Source organism: Vipera berus (genome assembly GCF_964194415.1).
Source record: "Vipera berus genome assembly, chromosome: 6".
Classification (NCBI taxonomy): domain Eukaryota; kingdom Metazoa; phylum Chordata; class Lepidosauria; order Squamata; family Viperidae; genus Vipera; species Vipera berus.
In genome coordinates this window covers 59,839,158-59,856,787 of record NC_138208.1, presented here as the reverse complement: position 1 = coordinate 59,856,787, position 17,630 = coordinate 59,839,158, and the positions used below count along the sequence as shown (strand labels likewise).

The window sequence follows — 17,630 nt, the reverse complement described above, 5'->3', positions numbered from 1 at the left end:
CTTTTCATCCAAGATTGGAATTTAACTCTCCTTTTACTGCTTCTAGCTGAAAAATGACATCATTGTGGGCTACTTGGATGCTGTTTTACTCTTTGGACATGCTTTGAAAGTCCTTATGTCCAGACAAGAATCAGTTTATCCTGTTGATTTTCTTGGCCAATTCCGGAATATCACATTTCAAGGTAATTAATTACATGTCTTGTTTCTTTTAGATTATTATGGATGGCCTATGCAAGCCTCTTAAAATTAGTAAATGTTTTAGAACTGTAACTCTTATGATTCTTGGTTAACTTTCTAAGAATTGCAATCCATAACTATCTATAGGGATATTGGTAGTGTGCTAAATTTGTACCAAAAATAGAATTTATGAAGAGGTTTCTTAAAATTACCTTACAAATAATGAGGATGAAACATTTTAACAATACAGGATAAAAGAAACACTTTTTCAAAAATAATTTAATTATATTTCTGATGTTTTTTAAAACTTTTGAACATGTAGACAAAAAAACCCAAACAAACTAATAAGTAGTAAATGGGGGAAAAGTAAAGAAATCAAAGAAAAACCAAAGTATAAAAAAAGAAAAAAAAACTATGTTCATTTTTTTCCATTTTTACACAAAAAGTCCATAATAGGCTTCCAGTCAACCATAAATATAGATAATGTTTTCTCTAATCTAGGAGACTAATTTATCAATTCCAACAAAATCTATCTTCACTAACCATTCCTCCATAGTAGGTAGTGTTAAATCTTTCAATCTCTATGCATACATAATCTCATTGCTGTGTTTGTGTATTGAAATAAACTTCCATTGCTCTTTTCTAGCTGCATGTCGATTAATCCTAAAAGGAAAAGTTTTGACTTCAATTGAATATTAATCTTTAAAATCCTCTGTATGTATCTCGATCCATTTTTATAACTACAAATAGTGATAGTTATCTTTCTGCTATTCATTGTTCTATGATTTGATTTTTAAATTTGCCATAATAATTTTCCAATAGGTCCTGTTAAATCAACCATTTATCTGCCATCCAGTTCAAATTGTCAAAGGCATTCTATGCTTCTAACTAATTTGATTATAACTTACTACTAGTTTAATTAATTTACTATATAGTAAATTAAATGTCACTTGTTGGCTGAAACTTACAAGTAATATGGTTTTTTTCCCTTAGGTATTTTAGGTCCTCGAATTGTGGATGGATATGGAGATATTGATGTCAATTTCAGTATTCTCTACACATCGACAGATAATTATGAAGTGAGTACAGTCTTATTGTGAAAATATACTTTCAGTAAGAATTAATCAACCAAAACCAATCACTGACCATATGTTCAATCACTGGGAGAAGATAATTCTGTAGGTGTCCAGGTACTGAATCATGTAAGCAGGTCTTGCAGTATTGGTGTTATGGGGGGGAGGGTGTTGTGTACTCTTCAAGCACAGCCCCATATAGAGTGAATTGCACTAGTTCAATCAAGAGATACCCAAAAGTATGAATGCTATAAACAGGGCTCCTGATACAGAAATGTTCCAACGGTACACAAATTAGTGGAGGTGTATATCAGAAGAGGCTATTCATCTTACTATCTATATGAGCTGTGGTGGTGCAGTGGTTAGAGTGCAGTACTGCAGGCTTCTTCTGCAGACTGCTGGCTGCCTGCAGTTTGGCAGTTTGATTCTCACCGGCACAAGGTTGACTCAGCCTTCCATCCTTCCGAGGTTGGTAAAATGAGGATCCAGGGGCAATATGTTGACTCTGTAAACAGAGATGGCTGTAAAGCACTGTGAAGCAGTATATAAGTCTAAGTGCTATTGCTATATTTATTTTTATCCTTATATATAAGGATATTAAAGATTGGATAGTCCTTTGCCCATGAGTATTTGGACTTTGTAATAGCCTTGTAGGGCCCCTGGAGTCTCTCCTTTAATTATTGCCAGAATTTGGTAGCATGAATGTAGAAATATTAAAATTTGTCACCAACATTAGAAATTAAAAAAACTCGTCCCAGCTTCTGCCAACCTAGCAGTTCGAAAGCACGTAAAAATGCAAGTAGAAAAATAGGGACCACTACGGTGGGAAGGTAACAGCATTCCGTGCGCCTTTGGCGTCTAGTCATGCCGGCCACATGACCACGGAGACGTCCTTGGACAAGCGCTGGCTCTTTGGCTTTGAAACGGAGATGAGCACCGGCCCCTAGAGTTGGAAACGATTAGCACGCATGTGCGGGGGAACCTTTACCTTTACCTTTTAAGTACTTATATTTGGAAACATTAGTTAAAAGCCTATGTTAATTACAATTTTCATTTAATCCGAACAAAAACATCAGACACTACATCAAGATAAATACATTAGTTAGCAGATATATGTTATGCAGCATTTTTGCCCATTGTACCTGGAGAGCCAGGGGTTAAATCTGCAAACTTCTGCATAAAAAAACACATGCTTTATTACTTAGCCAGAGTTCATCCAGACAGGTCCCAACAACAACAATTCTATTCTCACTTTGTAATAAAGCCGAATAGTAAATTAAACCATAGCTTAAAATTGATATACTATTTAGAGTAATTTGAAGCAGGTAACTATTGTTGCCTGATTAAAATGAAATGGGGAATGTAGAGTTTTCCTTTTATTGTTTCTGTTGTGCCTTTGAGTGGCTGCCTGGACACATCTATGTAGTTTTCTTGGCAATGTTTTCAAAAGTGGTTCGCCATTGCCTCCTTCCTAGGAGTTTTCCTGGTTTACTGGAATTCAGGTAAACGAAATCAAAGGGGCTTGGTCCTTAAGCAAAAGACTCTCTTATGCTTTGATTTAATAATTTACAAAAGAGCTCAATATGAGATATGTGGGATACAGAAAGGAGACTGAAAAGATCAAAGAAGGTGACTGAGAAAATTACTTTTAATCACTAGTAAACCATGTGAAAGAAGCATCAGAGTAAAACCTCCCTCTCTTTTCTTCTTCCAGTTTAAAAGCCTCCTGTGGTTTGACACAAATCTGAACAAAACTGTTGTGAAGACAGACAAACCTTCATTCATCTGGAATAAAAACATGCTGCCTACTGATATTCCTAGCAGTGGTGAGCCAATCTAATTCTTGAGAAGAATACCTACAGATGGAATCAGTCATTTGCAATTGCCATAATTTATAATGTGTTTTGGAAATGTATGCATCTCTTTGAGCCACTTCTGAATACTATCTTGTTGAAAATGTTTCAGTCCCTTTTGCCTAGGTAACAATTCCTGCATACAAGTAGTCTTTGTTTAGTATCTGCCTCATTTAGCAACCATTTGCAGCTACAATGGTGATGAAAAAGTAATTGTGACTAATCCTCTCATTTACAACCTTTGCAGGTCTGTAAAGCAAGGGAAAGCTGAAGTAAGAACAGTTGCAGGTTCATTAACTGCTTTGCTTAATGACCAAGTTGCCAGTCACAGTTGTGGCCACTAAACAAAAACTACCTGCATTTCAAACAAGGTTATGTTCCTTATACTCTACTGCAGGGTTGTCAAACTTGCAATGTCACGTGATGTGTCACGACATATCGTGAGGTTTTTTTCCCATTGCTGGCAATGGGGTGGGCGCGCGGACTAACAGTTTGACACCCCTGCTCTACTGTATGGATTACAAGCAGGAATCAATTCTTTTTGGTTTTCTGAATTACTTTTTTGTTATTTTTCTCCTATAGTCTCAAACCAACTATAAAAATGCAAAACAAGACTAGCTAAAATTGATCCAAAAAGACATAATTACAGTATTCTGTTGATTTGCAAAACTGCCTCTGGCTTGTTCAACAAATCACAGTTAAAAACAAACAAGGGCTTATTGTTATATGAGAACAAGGTCAGTGAAATGTGCATCAATAGGACAGATAATAAATGACTTAGATATGTAGTTATATCCACATAAAAATGGCTTTTTCCTGTTTTGAATGCCAACCTCAGTTCGAAAGCAATTTATTATAAATCAAATATAAATATAAAATCAAACACAAAACATCATAGAGGATTTACCATACCCACAGAAGCATAGAATATTTTCAGGCATTGTAATGATTTATTTGGTTAACCTGTAAGTATCCTCTTTCTCCATGATCAAGAGCTCATTGCAGTTGGCTTATTCCTGGATGGAGAAATAATTTTCCTGTGTTCGCCAATCCTTTCTTTATCTTCCCAGGTTGAAGAAAAACCTACTTACTAAATAAAGAGTTGTTGCTATGGAGACACTATGGTTGACCTTGAGAAATAAGTTTGAAAGGCTAGGATGCTTACATGACCAAATATTATCCATTCTATGAGATCTAGAAAGAGTATTTTGAACTGGAAATTAATTTTCAGATGCTCAAGATACAGGAAACCACACAAATAATGTCTCTGATTTAAAATTTGGTTCAGCATCTCTTGCTGTGTATATTTTATAGCTTTTCAAACTTGGAACTGATATTGTAGAATCTTTTAATATAATGTATCTATTTGTCTGTTTTGCCCCAATTTCTAATTAAAGCCATTCCAGCACTTTATAGAATGTTAAATATTATTCTTAAATGTTATTCTTAAAAGCTAGTATACATTTTGTGAATAGATACACACAGTATATTCCCAAAATTCTAAATGTGCCCCCAACTGGAAAGTATTATGGACCCCTCACCATAACCACGACTGCTGCAGCACAACAAATGGTCATTTTGGGGTATGCTGCCTACCATGGAATATCAGTCAAGGCTGACATTCACTACTTAGCATAATTGTGAGTCATATTATCTAGTGTTAGAAGAAAAGGGATCCTGATCTGTTCAATAACTCTCCCAAAACAGGTAAGGAATGAATGTGCAGAGTTTATAAAATTTTATATAGTCTTCCCTATTCTCCTAACCGTAGATGATTACAATATCCTAGAATGGTTCTCAAAATTAGGTGACCCAGAGGGAATGATACAAACACACATGCTTTGACCCCCAACTCCCTGCCACCTCTCTAAATGTCAACAGTAGGAGGAGTAACTGCTAGTCTTCCCCACATGACAATTCTCCAGTTGTGTTAGGCTCATATAGCTGGAGGCCAGCAGATTATTAAAAAGCTCACAGAGGACTTAATAAGCAGAAACCTACTTAATTAGCTCAGGAAGATATCAAAATTGCATCGAGGTGGGTGGGGATTTTCCAATTCTTTGTTTGAACCTTGATTCTTGTTACACTTTCATCTTGTATGCTATAATTTCCATTAGGTATGGAAAAGTCCTCTCATTTCCCATACCAGCTTTTATTGTCAAGACAGATCTATACTATTTAATGCATCCTTTCTGGGAAAAATATGTTATATCAATAAATGCCAAGATTCTGATAAGTATGGGGCATTTTGGATGCAGTCTGAGAACAGAGTGTGAATATGTTACCCAGCTTTCAAACTGTTACGTAGTTTCAGTATAATACTATTTTTTTTAAAAAAAAAACTTGTTCAGAAAAGCATTCCAAAAGGATTTCTGATATATATTTCCTAAGGTATAGTACCAATAAAATGTTCTATCTATAGCCAAATTATATTGTGCCATTGTATTGCTATTCTGTCTCTCACTGCATTGCTTAAAGCATTTTTCTGAAAAAAAAGTTTTATTTAAACAGCTGTAAGATTCAGTGAAGAAAATAAAAGAAAAACCTAAAAACATAATATGTTCTTTGTTGCCGTATATAATTCATTTTCCGATTTGATCAGAAATTCACAAAACTAATATTATAATAATGCCTGCTATAAAATATTCTGGTTACATCTTAAATTGGTAAGAAAATCAGGTGGAAAGGCAACCAGATTTTTCCCATTGGAATAATTGTAGCCACTTGGGGGCAGCAGCATACCAGAAATATACAGCCTTGCTACTCTATATTCTAAATGTGAGTTTGTAATTCTATTTAAAATGTGCTTAGAGTTATTTAGCTCCCTGTCATTAAGCTTAGGGTTCAGGACAGGCAAGATTCTAGTAATCTGCCAAGTACATATGCTTGTTAAGTGCTCTATTTATTGGTGATCTAACATCCTGCTTTTCTGATAGGAACAGCCAGCCCAGATGTTCTGACAAGTTTGTTGTCACAGAATTAAGAAAATAAGGCTGATCTGTAGTAGAAAAAGTAGATGACTTGGATAGATGCATCCAACCAAAATAAGTAAATATCAAGAGCTGTCAAAATAGTACTAAATGCAAAAACTCCCAAAAGAATCTAGCATAGAATCATTAGATTGTAGTGTCAAGAGTGATCCATTCCTCCCTTTCTCAAAACTAGAATAAGCAGGGATTGTTTTTGTCATAGAACGCTCAGAACGGAGTTCCAGCACCTTTTTTGGATGGAACCTTATAGGGTAGGCAAGGCGGGTTGTATGACACATGTAAGTTCCGGCACCTTTTTCTTTTACAAAAAAGCACTGGGAATAAGTAACTAGAGGTAAGCCTTCCTAGAGTCTTGGTTATTGAACAAAGCTGTCTTTATGTGAAACATCACATGACCACTTCACTCAGTAACCTTGATCCCAGCACTGCCAGTGTCAGTTTGAAGTCATCTCAAGAATTGTTAAGAGAATGGATTCTGAGGTAGTGAGTCCAGGGGTGCAGGAATGGAGAGACAAGGAGAGCAACTCCAGGCAGGCTGAAATTCAAGCAGGCACAGAGCTAAAATCCTCCTCTCCCTTTCCATACTGGTGGAGCAGCTTTGGGGTGTCTGGAGAAAAGGCACAGAGCTCAAATCCTTTTCTCCCTGCAGATCCATCCCTATGGAGCAGCTCTGGGGAGGGGAGCAGGGAGAAAAGGATTTTAGCTCCTTGTTTAGGTCTTGTTTGAGCAAACCATGATTAAAACAAGACTGACATAATATCATGTGAAAAATCAACCTAGCAATCATTTAGGGTAGACATTAGGACCAAACCAAACCATTTAAGGCAAAAATATGTACGTGGCTACAAATCCAGGACTCCTGTTAGGCCAAACTTTTTTTTTCCTGACAAAGTATCAGTTTGAGAGTTTTCTTCCTAAATCTCTGATAGTGAGATATTGATGCTAACTTCTTAGAGGGCTGGATTCATTACAGTACCTTCAAAATAGTGGCTCAAAAAAGGCTGTTGTGTAAAATTTACTATTTTGTTGTAAAAACTGTGTACAGTAATACAAGTTTATTTTATTATACTTTGGTTTATCTCTTAAACTGCTTCTTAAGGATCTTGGTTTACCCATTCCTCTTTTTATAGGTCCCCACATCCTGACCATAGCTGTTTTCACACTTACTGCAACTGTGGTACTAGTTCTGATCATTGCTTTGCTGGTGTTGAGGTATGGTTGTTTACACTGTTCTCCTTGGGCTAAAAATATGGAATTTGTAATCCAACATATCTGGTCACCTTAGACTGGGAAGGCCAGCATCAGCCTACAAATACCTTCAGCTTCTTTCAAGTCTTCTTTCTGGGAAAAAAATCCTCAGCATAAATATCTTAGACTGCATAAATCCCATCAGTCTTTTTTGGACAAGATTCAAATTTATAATTGCTACTCACTTGTCTTTTATTATTTTTATTGTTATAATGTATAATAAAAAGAAAACAAAAGGAAAAGTACAATAAAATTCTCATCAAACATAAAGCAAGAAAAATAAACTTCAGTCAAAATAGCAAAAATCATTCATCTTTTTAACTGCAGCTATGACTCAGTTTTTAAATAATATATTAAAACTCCTCCTCCCCCAAATTATATCACCATGTTTTTTCATTTGTTTGATAAAGGGCTAATTCAAAGGCTCAGTATGAATACAGGTAGTCCTCAAGTTACGACCATACTGGAGCATGCCCATTAGTGTTGAAAGTCAGAACAATGTTAAATGAACTGCCTAAACTAACAACTAACCATCCCTGCTCTTCCCAGTGCATTCATTAAATTAATACATGGGTTGTTAAGTGGAGCTTAAGGTTGAATAGATCCAGGAAGGCCTTTCTCAGGCAGAAGCCCACATGCTTCAGGCCTCTCAAGGCCTCACCCAGCCTGTATGCAGGCCCACTACACAGCTGATTATCTTGCCAGCGAGAAACAACAGGGAAGGAAAATATTGGGCACACCGGCCTTTCTTAATTTTTTTTTTAAAAAAACAAGTTTTATTGGTTTTTCAGTTAAAATCTACATATTTAGAAAGCATCACGATGACTGGGTACTCAGAGATTCAGTAACAGAGTTTTCAGTACATAATTCAGGTTACATTATCAAAACATCCTTCTCAATTTCCCTTAACATTTCATACAACCAGTTTAAACTAATAAATTTCTAGAAATAACATGGTCAGTTTAAAAATTTGTCAATTCAATTTCATTGAAATATATCTATGTCCTGTTATTAAAGTTTACCTAATTTTAATTTTAATTATTTTATTCAAATTTAGCCTTTAACATCCCAAATAATATTCACAAGCCAAATTTTCCTTATTTCATTACAGCAAAAACTATAGCTTCTAACATGTACACAGTGGCTAAGTAGCTATGTTCTACCTAATAAACATTGTCTGTTTCACATCCTAATACATCACACGTTACTGACAGGACCACAGCCTATGTTTATCAATCTACAACTATTTATACACAACCAGATTCTGTTTTAAATTTTAGTTAATTCTTAATTCTTAAATAGAATAATCAAATGTATTTTAACATCAAAAGTGGGATCTATAAACCAAATTTCCATTATATCAGTGCACAAATTATAATGTCTAAAATAAGCCTAATAGATCATAAACACATTCTAGTTCTATCTCATAAACATTTTCTATTTTAGATACTGATAGATCACTGATTACTAAAAGGATAACCTTTAATGGTTCCCTAAGAACTCACTTTTAAAATCTAACTCTGGCTTTCTTTTTTTTGCCAATCAGGTTTCCAAACCAAGGCCTTTGAATTGCCAGATAGGTCTCCCTTCATTCCAATACATATTATTTGAATCGAAGGAGGCCATCTAGCCATCAAAGATCCACAAAACCCAAACCATTTGTAATCATTATGTTGTTGCCCAGTTAGTTCTAGTCTCTGTATTTGCTCTAAAAACTTTATCTTCAGTTCGGTCTGGATTCCTCTTCCGTCTGGGTTTATCTGCTTTAAGTAAAGAGTCTTATCCAATTTTGTGCTTTCAGAAAACTGTCTTTGTTGATCTTCCACGTCCTCTATGTTAGCATCACTATCTTGTACATAGTATACTTCTAAAGCTATAGGCTCTTTTGATGGAGTCAAAAGTTGAATATTAAGTTTTCCCATAGTTTGTTGTTGGTCCTTAAGGTTATTTGCCATAGTGATAGTTCCTTGTACTTTTAGAGTTGTCAGTTCTTTGGATAGTTGTTGCTTATATTCCTCTGTCTCAATAGTAATATCTTCCAATTTTGTTATATTCTGAAGTATAAATTCTTTAGTTGCAGTCTGGGTTTCAATTTGTGACTTAAGGTTGGCATGTAAATTATTAAACCTGGAGATAGACATCTCAGTGACTCTGTAGATTGTTTCAAGTATGAGATTATAATCAAGCAAGGTTTGTGGCTGATCCTTCTCCATTTTGTAATAATTATAAATAGTCCTTGGTGGAGGCTATGTTTCAAACAAAAATCAGTAAGAGTCCACCTCCACAAGTCTAAGCCAAATTCATCTCCAGCTGTTTCAGGTTTTTATCTTAATGCCAAGGTCAGTTCAAAAGGTAAGCAAGCTTGTTTGCCAATAGTATTCACTAGGTATCCCCAGAATACTTCAAATCCTTTTCAGACAGTATCTTTTTATTTATTTCTTCTTTTTTGTCCCCTTTTTTAGACTAATAGGTAGAATAGTCCATTTCTGTAAATATAGGAAATTTGGGCCAAAAGTAGAAAGGCAGTAAGTCCAATAAATCAATATAATTAAGTAGGAGGCTTTTTCCTTTCTCTTCCAATGTAGACAAAGACCACTCTTAAGGAGTATGGGGAAAAAAATCCCTCCCCTCTCTCTTCACAGGGGGAAGCAAATTCAAGAAGGTTTTGACAGGGAAAGTAGACAATTAGGAAAACAAGAAGGCAATTCTCACCCAGTTTTCAAGTGCTTTCAAGTGCTTTGTTGTGCTTTTGGCTTTGGCAGGAAAAGGCTAAATGATGGGCCATGGGAGTGGCCGATCCTTTCTTCTTCGGTTCGGAGAGTAGCTCCAAGCCGATGGCAGGGCCGCCGCCCTTCTACCACCGACTGGAGAGACCTCTCCCCCACTCATCGCCCCTCCAGGGCAACTTTCGACCCCTTTACAGGGGCCCCCCGATGAAGAAATCCAGGCGACATGAGGAGCAGTTCCCTCGCGTGTCTGGGAGCACCAAAGTCCGGAACCGGAAGCCCGGCCTTTCTTAATTCTGACCCTGGCCTTCCTCTTGTCAAGGTGCCCTGCCTTCCTGGGACAAAAAAGAACCGGTTGCCTGACTTTTCAGATATTTCTGCACCATCAGATGGCTACCAATCAGCTGGCCATTGGGAGGCTGCAAAGCTTTCCTGCCACTCTAGGCTTTGGAAAGCTAGCCCTTGCATAAAAGGGGGCTTCAGGATAAGGTTCCCAAAACCTGCTTAATCTCCTCCTTCCCCCTCCCCCCCAGCCATATTTCTTCAATTAAAAAAAAACAACAAAAAGCTGGGAGGGGCAGACTTGTTGATCTCCCCTCTCCCATCCCAATTAGGTGTTAAAACTAATCTCTCCCTCTGCTCTTCAACCTCTGTCCCTTTTAAAACTGATCTTGGCTTCAGGCTGAAGAGTGGAGGAACTGACGCAAGCAAGGAAATAAAATCTTTCTGCAGCTTTTTCCCCTGTACTAAAGAAAAAAAAAGTCATCTCCAAACGTTGTGCAACAAAATAGAGGATGCTGGGTCTTTACAAGCTTTAGCTATACATCTGACTGCCCGGACTCTATAGCTAAAGCTTGCAAAGACCCAGCATTCTCCATTTGGACTTGTTGATCTTTCTCCCCTCCCCCCCTCTCCAATTAGGTGATATGTTGTATGTATGTCTAAATGTGTTAAAAAGTTAACACAACTTTATCTTTCTAAAATTCCACATTCTAATACTTTCAGAATTCCTTCTATAATTCTTCTTCTAAATTTTCAGGAAGTACAGAAGAGCCAATCAATTGCGGCAAAAGAGATGGTCCCATATTCCACCTGAGAAGATATTACCATTGAATACTAACGAGTCAAATCATGTTAGTCTGAAGGTAGGAAGTGACAACTATGTCTGGCAAAAGTTTCTCACCACAGAATATGAACATTCTTCACAATGATACATCAGATAATGTCATTCTGACATTATAAAGTCTTCTGTTCTACAATAAGGCTAATTGCTCAGTTTATTATATGTGCGTTAACAGTTTTCTCATTATTGTATAAAGCATGTAGACATTCCCCTTTTCTGTTAGACTCTGCACCAGGTGATAGAAACATTAACACTTATTAATTATACAGAATAACAGAGTTGGAAGGGACTTTGTAGGTCATCTAGTCCAATCCTCTGCTCAAGCAGGAAGCACTATACCATTTCTGACAAGTGGCTCTCCAGACTCTTCTTGGAAGCTTCCAGTGATGAAGTACCCACAACCTCTGAAGGCAAGCTGTAACATTGGTTGATTGTTCTCACTGTCAGAAAATTTCTCCTTATTTCTAGGTTGAACCTCTCCTTGATCAGTTTCCATCCATTGTTCCTTGTCTGTCCTTCAGGTGCTTTGGAAAATAGATTAACCCACTCCTCTCTGTGACTGCCCCTCAAATATTGGAACATTGCTATCATGTCACTCCTGGTCCTTCTCTTCACTAGACTAGCCATGCCCAATTCTTGCAATCGTTCTTCATATGTTTTAGCCTCCAGCCCCTTAATCATCTTTGTTCCTCTTCTCTTTCTAGAGTCTCAACATATTTTTATAATATGGTGACAAAAACTGTATGCAGTATTCTAGGTGTGGTCTTAGTAAGGCTTTATAGCAGACATGGCAAACTCGCGACATCATGTGACATCGTGCAACGTATCAGGACGGTTTTGCCTTTTCTGGCAATGGGGTGGGCGCGGCTTCCGCATGATGCATCCAGCCCGCAGACCAGCAGTTTGACACCCCTGCTTTATAGAGTGGTGTTAGTACCTCACGTGATCTCGATTCAATCCCTCTGTTAACGCAGTTTATGATTGCATTGGCTTTTTTGGCTGCCACCGCACACTACTAGTTCATATTTAATTGATTGTCCACTAGGATTCCAAGATCCCTCTCACAGTTACTGCTATTAAGCCAGGTTTCACCTAATCTGTACTTGTATCTTTGATTTTTCCTGCCTAGGTGTAAAACCTTGCTTTTCTTCACATTAAATGTCATGTTGTTGGAAAGAGCCAATAGTTCAAGTCTATCAATATCTTTTTCGATCCTGAGTTTGTCTTCTGTAGTGTTGACTATTCCTGCCAGTTTAATGTCATCTGCAAATTTGATGAGTTCCCCTTCTATTCTCCCATCTAAGTCATTTATGAAGATATTGAAGAATACTGGGCCTAAGATGGAACCTTGTGGCATCCCACTGCTTTATTTCCTTCCTTGTGGATGTAGTACCGTTAAGGATTATTCATTGACTATGGTTTGTCAGCCAGTTACAAATCCATCTGGTGATGATGCTATCTATCTCACTTTTTTCTAGCTTACCAAGAAGTAGGTTGTGGTCTACTTTGTCGAATGGCTTGCTGAAGTCTAAGTATACTATGTCCACAGCATTTCATTGGTCTACTAATTCAGTCACAGTTTACAGATAGAGGCCAATATTATATTCTTCTCATTTACAATTTCATCCCAGCTCCCAAGTTTCTCCAATCAATAAACCTTGCAAGGGAATGGGGCAGCAAGTGGCTACAGCACCTACAAGTATGCCATGCATATGCAAATATGATCAACATAGGTAAAATGGCAGCTACTATTGAGTAGAGGGAAAGAGATGTGTCTGCAACAACTTAGATTATGCTGTAGGAATAAAAAACACTGCTTCTACTGAAATGAAATGCTATAGATAAGAGTTCATGCACTTCATGGCCATCTCTTATCTGAGATGAACAAGAAGAGACAGGCTATTTTTGCCGGAGGTTGAACTGAGCATGACTTCATACATTCCTGTCCTCAGCAAATGGTTAGTGGGGAATTTCACACTGGAAAAGCAGGTTGTGCAGAAGAACTCTTAATTGCAGCTTCACCTGAAAGTGGAATCTAATTTTATTCTCCTCCTTCTCTCCCATTTACTGGCTATTGCTCTTTAGGAATAGGTCTAAGGACTGTAAGTTCCAAAGTTGCAATATTATTAATTTTATCTGTGGGATACAAAGACTATCTACCGTAGTTTCCAGCGTATAAGACTACTTTTTAACCCATGAAAATCTTCTCAAAAGTCATCTTATACGCCGGGTGCTGAAAATTTAGGGACAGGGCTGGCTGGAAAACCTGGAGCGGATCTCCCATTTAGTCTGCGCAGGGAAAGCGGGACCAATTGGAGAAGAAGCTGCAGTCTGTGATTTTTTACAGGCTGGGGTCTGGGCGTCTTTCCTTCTAAAGTTGAAGAGCAGCTGTAGTATATCCCAACTTGAAAGGCAGGTGGGGAAGGCAGCAGCCAGAGCAGCGGCTTAGCTCTAAGGACACATTTGACTCAGGAACTGGGCAGGCTGGCTGGAAAACCTGGAGCGGATCTCCCATTTGGTCTTTTTTTTAAAAAATCCCATTTATATCCTGCCCTTCTCCGAAGACTCAGGGTGGCTTACAATTTAAAGCACAAATCAATGTGCTTAGCAATAGCCTTCATTCTGTGTATATGCCTGTTTATTAGGGCTTTCACCCCCTCCAAGCAGCATTATTACAAAGTCAGCTTATTGCCCCCAACAATCTGGGTCTTCATTTTATCTACCTTGGAAGGATGGAAAGCTGAGTCAACCTTGAGCCTGGTGGGATGCGAACCTGCACTAATTGCAGGCAGCTGGTGTTATTTAAGGCTCTGCACAGGGAAAGCTTTAGAGTGAATTAGGAAAAGTGAAAAAGTGAATTAGGAAAATAGGGAACGGTTGCTGGAATTGGGTATGTGTAGCTTAACGAAGAGAAGGGTGAGGGGTGACATGATAGCAGTGATCCAATATCTCAGAGGCTGCCACAAAGCAGAGGGAGCCAAGCTATTCTCCAAAGCACCTGAAAGCAGGACAAGAAGCAATGGATGGAAACTAGTCAAGGAGAGAAGCAACCTAGAACTAAGGAGAAACTTCCTGACAGTTAGAACAATTAACCAGTGGAACAACCTGCCTCCAGAAGTGGTGAATGCTCCAACACTGGAAGTTTTTAAGAAGAAGAGACAGCCATTTGTCTGAAATAGTATAGGGTTTCCTACCTTAGCAGGGGGTTGGACTAGATGACCTCCAAGGTCCCCTCCAACTACTTCTTCTTCTTCTTCTTCTTCTTCTTCTTCTTCTTCTTCTTCTTCTTCTTCTTCTTCTTCTTCTTCTTCTTCTTCTTCTTCTTCTTCTTCTTCTTCTTCTTCTTCTTCTTATTATTATTATTATTATTATTATTATTATTATTATTATTATTATTATTATTTAATCCACTTGCACTGTTTTATGTTTACATGTTTGATGACAAACAGCCTTATGTTTATGTGACAGTTTTCCTACTAAGCACCTGCATGTCATAAGCATTTGAATTAAAATTACCATATTAAAATCAAATCTGATGTTTTTTAATTTTTATTTGGTGTGCGTTGGAAGAGGGGTAGTCTTATACTGCGAGTATAGCCCAAACCCTATAATTTAACAGGAACTGTAGGGGGTCATCTTATACGCCCAGTCGTCTTATACGCCGGAAAATACGGTATTAGCTCTCTATGCTTTACACAATAGTGTTCCACTTAGGAATCAGACTAGCAATTGATATGACATTGATTTTGTTTAGGCATTAAGTATTGTCATCTATGTTCTAAGGAGCACGGTGGCTTGCGTGGTTAGGACCCTGGGTTGGAGGCTAACAAGCCCACGTTCAAGATCTGAGTGCTACTTTGCGGTGGGGTGAGCCCTCGTCCTTCAGCTTCTGCTGGGAACATAAAAAGATCCCCCACCTGGGCTCTGACATGAGTGTGATGCAATTTATGTTCTTCCACAAAAACAAAAAGGCCACCTTGAGACAAGAATGAGAAATGAGAAATTGCATTTATTATAGGATATCACTCGATCCACAAAAAATCAAAATAATATTCAAGTTATGGGGATTATTTTTGAATCTGTTCCTCTGACTGCCTTCCAGCAGCTGGGTATTGCATTTTAATTCCTAGTACACATTAGGATAGGGATCTTACTGAAGAATTCTAAAGGACTTCTCTTGTTTCCCAGATTGATGAAGACAAGAGGCGGGACACTGCTCAAAGGCTGCGTCAAGGCAAATATGATAAGAAGGTATACTTACTCCCAATCTCTCTGTTCTACTTGCCTTCATTAAAAAATGATCTGATGCTTTTGTGTAAGACAGATTTCATGATGCCGCTCATATTCTCAGTTTGTGGCAAAGTTGAATACGTTAAAAATGTATGGAATTTTTCCCTAAATGATTCCTTTGTAACTTCTCAATCCTAAATAATGAACAAAATGGACTGCATGTGTAAAATTGCTAAAACCATTTGCTTGTTATAGATTAGCGTAAATATCAATTTGTCTATAAAATATGATGTATTTGCTATTTAATCATTGTTATAAACTATTACTCTAGACATTTTAGGCATTAGTGATAGGTTATTGTTACTTTGCTATGGTCTTCCAATTGCTGTCATTTTCTAGATAATAATCTTGAAGGATTTCAAACACAATGATGGAAATTTTTCAGAGAAACAGAAAATAGCTCTGAATAAGGTAAGCAATACATCAAATTGAGGAATGCTGAAGTACAACTTTTTTCATTTATTTTAATATATTTAAAAGGTTTATATGGTCACCCATCTTAAACAGCTCAAGGTGGCTCACAACAACAGTAAAACCAGTAACTATAAAACAACCATAAAACAACAAAACAGAAAGATGATCAAACAAAAATACACATACTGTGCCTTTAACCTCCTATTAGGATGCCCTGCAGCAAGCTTCAATTACCCTCGTGTTATTGAATTCTATTCTATTCTGTTCTGTTCTGTTCCCTTCCGCTCCGCTCCATTCCATTCCATTCGGCTCCATTCCATTCCATTCTATTCTTCTAAAGTAAAAGGTAAAGGTTCCCCCGCACATGCGTGCTAGTCGTTTCCGACTCTAGGGGCCGGTGCTCATCTCCGTTTCATAGCCGAAGAGCCAGCGCTTGTCCGAGGACGTCTCCGTGGTCATGTGGCCAGCATGACTAGACACCAAAGGCGCACGGAACGCTGTTACCTTCCCACCGTAGTGGTCCCTATTTTTCTACTTGCATTTTTACGTGCTTTCGAACTGCTAGGTGGGCAGAAGCTGGGACGAGTAACAGGCGCTCACTCTGCTACGTGGCACTCGGGATTCGACCCGCCAAACTGCCGACCTTCCGATCGACAAGTTCAGCGTCCTAACCCACTGAGCCACCGCATCCCTTAACTCTATTCTTCTACTCTACTCTTAATAAAAAGTATCTGTGATCTTAAAAGGCTAAAAGGGTGGGGGGGGCTGTCAAACCACCAGGGAGAGGTGGTTCCCCAAGACAGGGGCAACCATGGAAAAAGCACACTAGGTGGCAGGATTTCAGGGAAGGGATCTGGAGCTGGATTACCTTACCTGATTTATTGGGATGGCCACATATTCTTAGGGAGAGGTAGTTCCACAATAACCAGATCTTGTGCCATATAGGGCACAAGGGTACTGAAGCCACCACCCCTTCATGAGCCCTCCAAAGGTCATCCCTACATTTTAGCCTCTCGGACGCTGTACGTTAGAGCTACAGAAAAAAAAACCTAAGTTCCCTCTGACATTGCACTTGGTCCATCAGGCACTTAGGTCAGGGCAACCTTAGGCCTCCCATCTGTTAAGGGGCACCTGCTGAGAATTTTGAAAACTTTTTCCCAGTTTGATCATTATATTACTGATTTTAATTCTTTAAATTTCTACCCTATGCCAAATCTATTTATAGGCATTTATGAATTAGCTCAGTTTCTGAATTGTACTAAGTCATTTTGCAGCCATTCTTCTACATAGATTTTTTTTAAAAAAAAACTTTAACTTTTTTAAAGTTAAGCTTTAGGAAGCTGGCTTGCTAAAAACATTCTCCTTTTTCTTTATTTCTAAGAATATTTCTGAATCTTGTAGGCATTCCAAGAAAATAAAAATGAGGAATGTATTAACTATAGTTCTGTACACTGCTAAGAAGTGCTTATCTGGTCAGAAGCAAGAAAAAAGATAATCTAAGATAGGGCATGATAGATAGCAACTTTAATTTCCCTTCCAGTAAGCAATATTTATTTTATTATTGGCCATGCACCTCCAGCATGGTAGGCATTTTTTTAGAGCACACACAATATAAATGTAACATTCTAGGTATGGTTAAGGATCTCTAAAAATATGTATCCTGCTGTAAAGTTTTTGGATATATTTTAATCACCTAAGAACTGAAAAGCTACAAGATCCAACATAAAATACCCAGT

General features: G+C 37.9%; 1 protein-coding gene across 1 annotated transcript in view; it reads left to right on the top strand.

Moving 5' to 3' along the window:
* GUCY2C (guanylate cyclase 2C) overlaps positions 1-17,630 on the top strand; it is a gene marked incomplete at its 5' end in the record, with an annotated part of 75,265 nt that overhangs the window by 16,656 nt on the left and 40,979 nt on the right. The window contains 7 exons of the mRNA XM_081330636.1: positions 47-182; positions 1,171-1,256; positions 2,965-3,076; positions 7,224-7,305; positions 11,107-11,212; positions 15,379-15,441; positions 15,820-15,891. Coding sequence (XP_081186762.1) covers positions 47-182; positions 1,171-1,256; positions 2,965-3,076; positions 7,224-7,305; positions 11,107-11,212; positions 15,379-15,441; positions 15,820-15,891 — 657 coding nt within the window. The remainder of the gene's footprint in view (positions 1-46; positions 183-1,170; positions 1,257-2,964; positions 3,077-7,223; positions 7,306-11,106; positions 11,213-15,378; positions 15,442-15,819; positions 15,892-17,630) is intronic.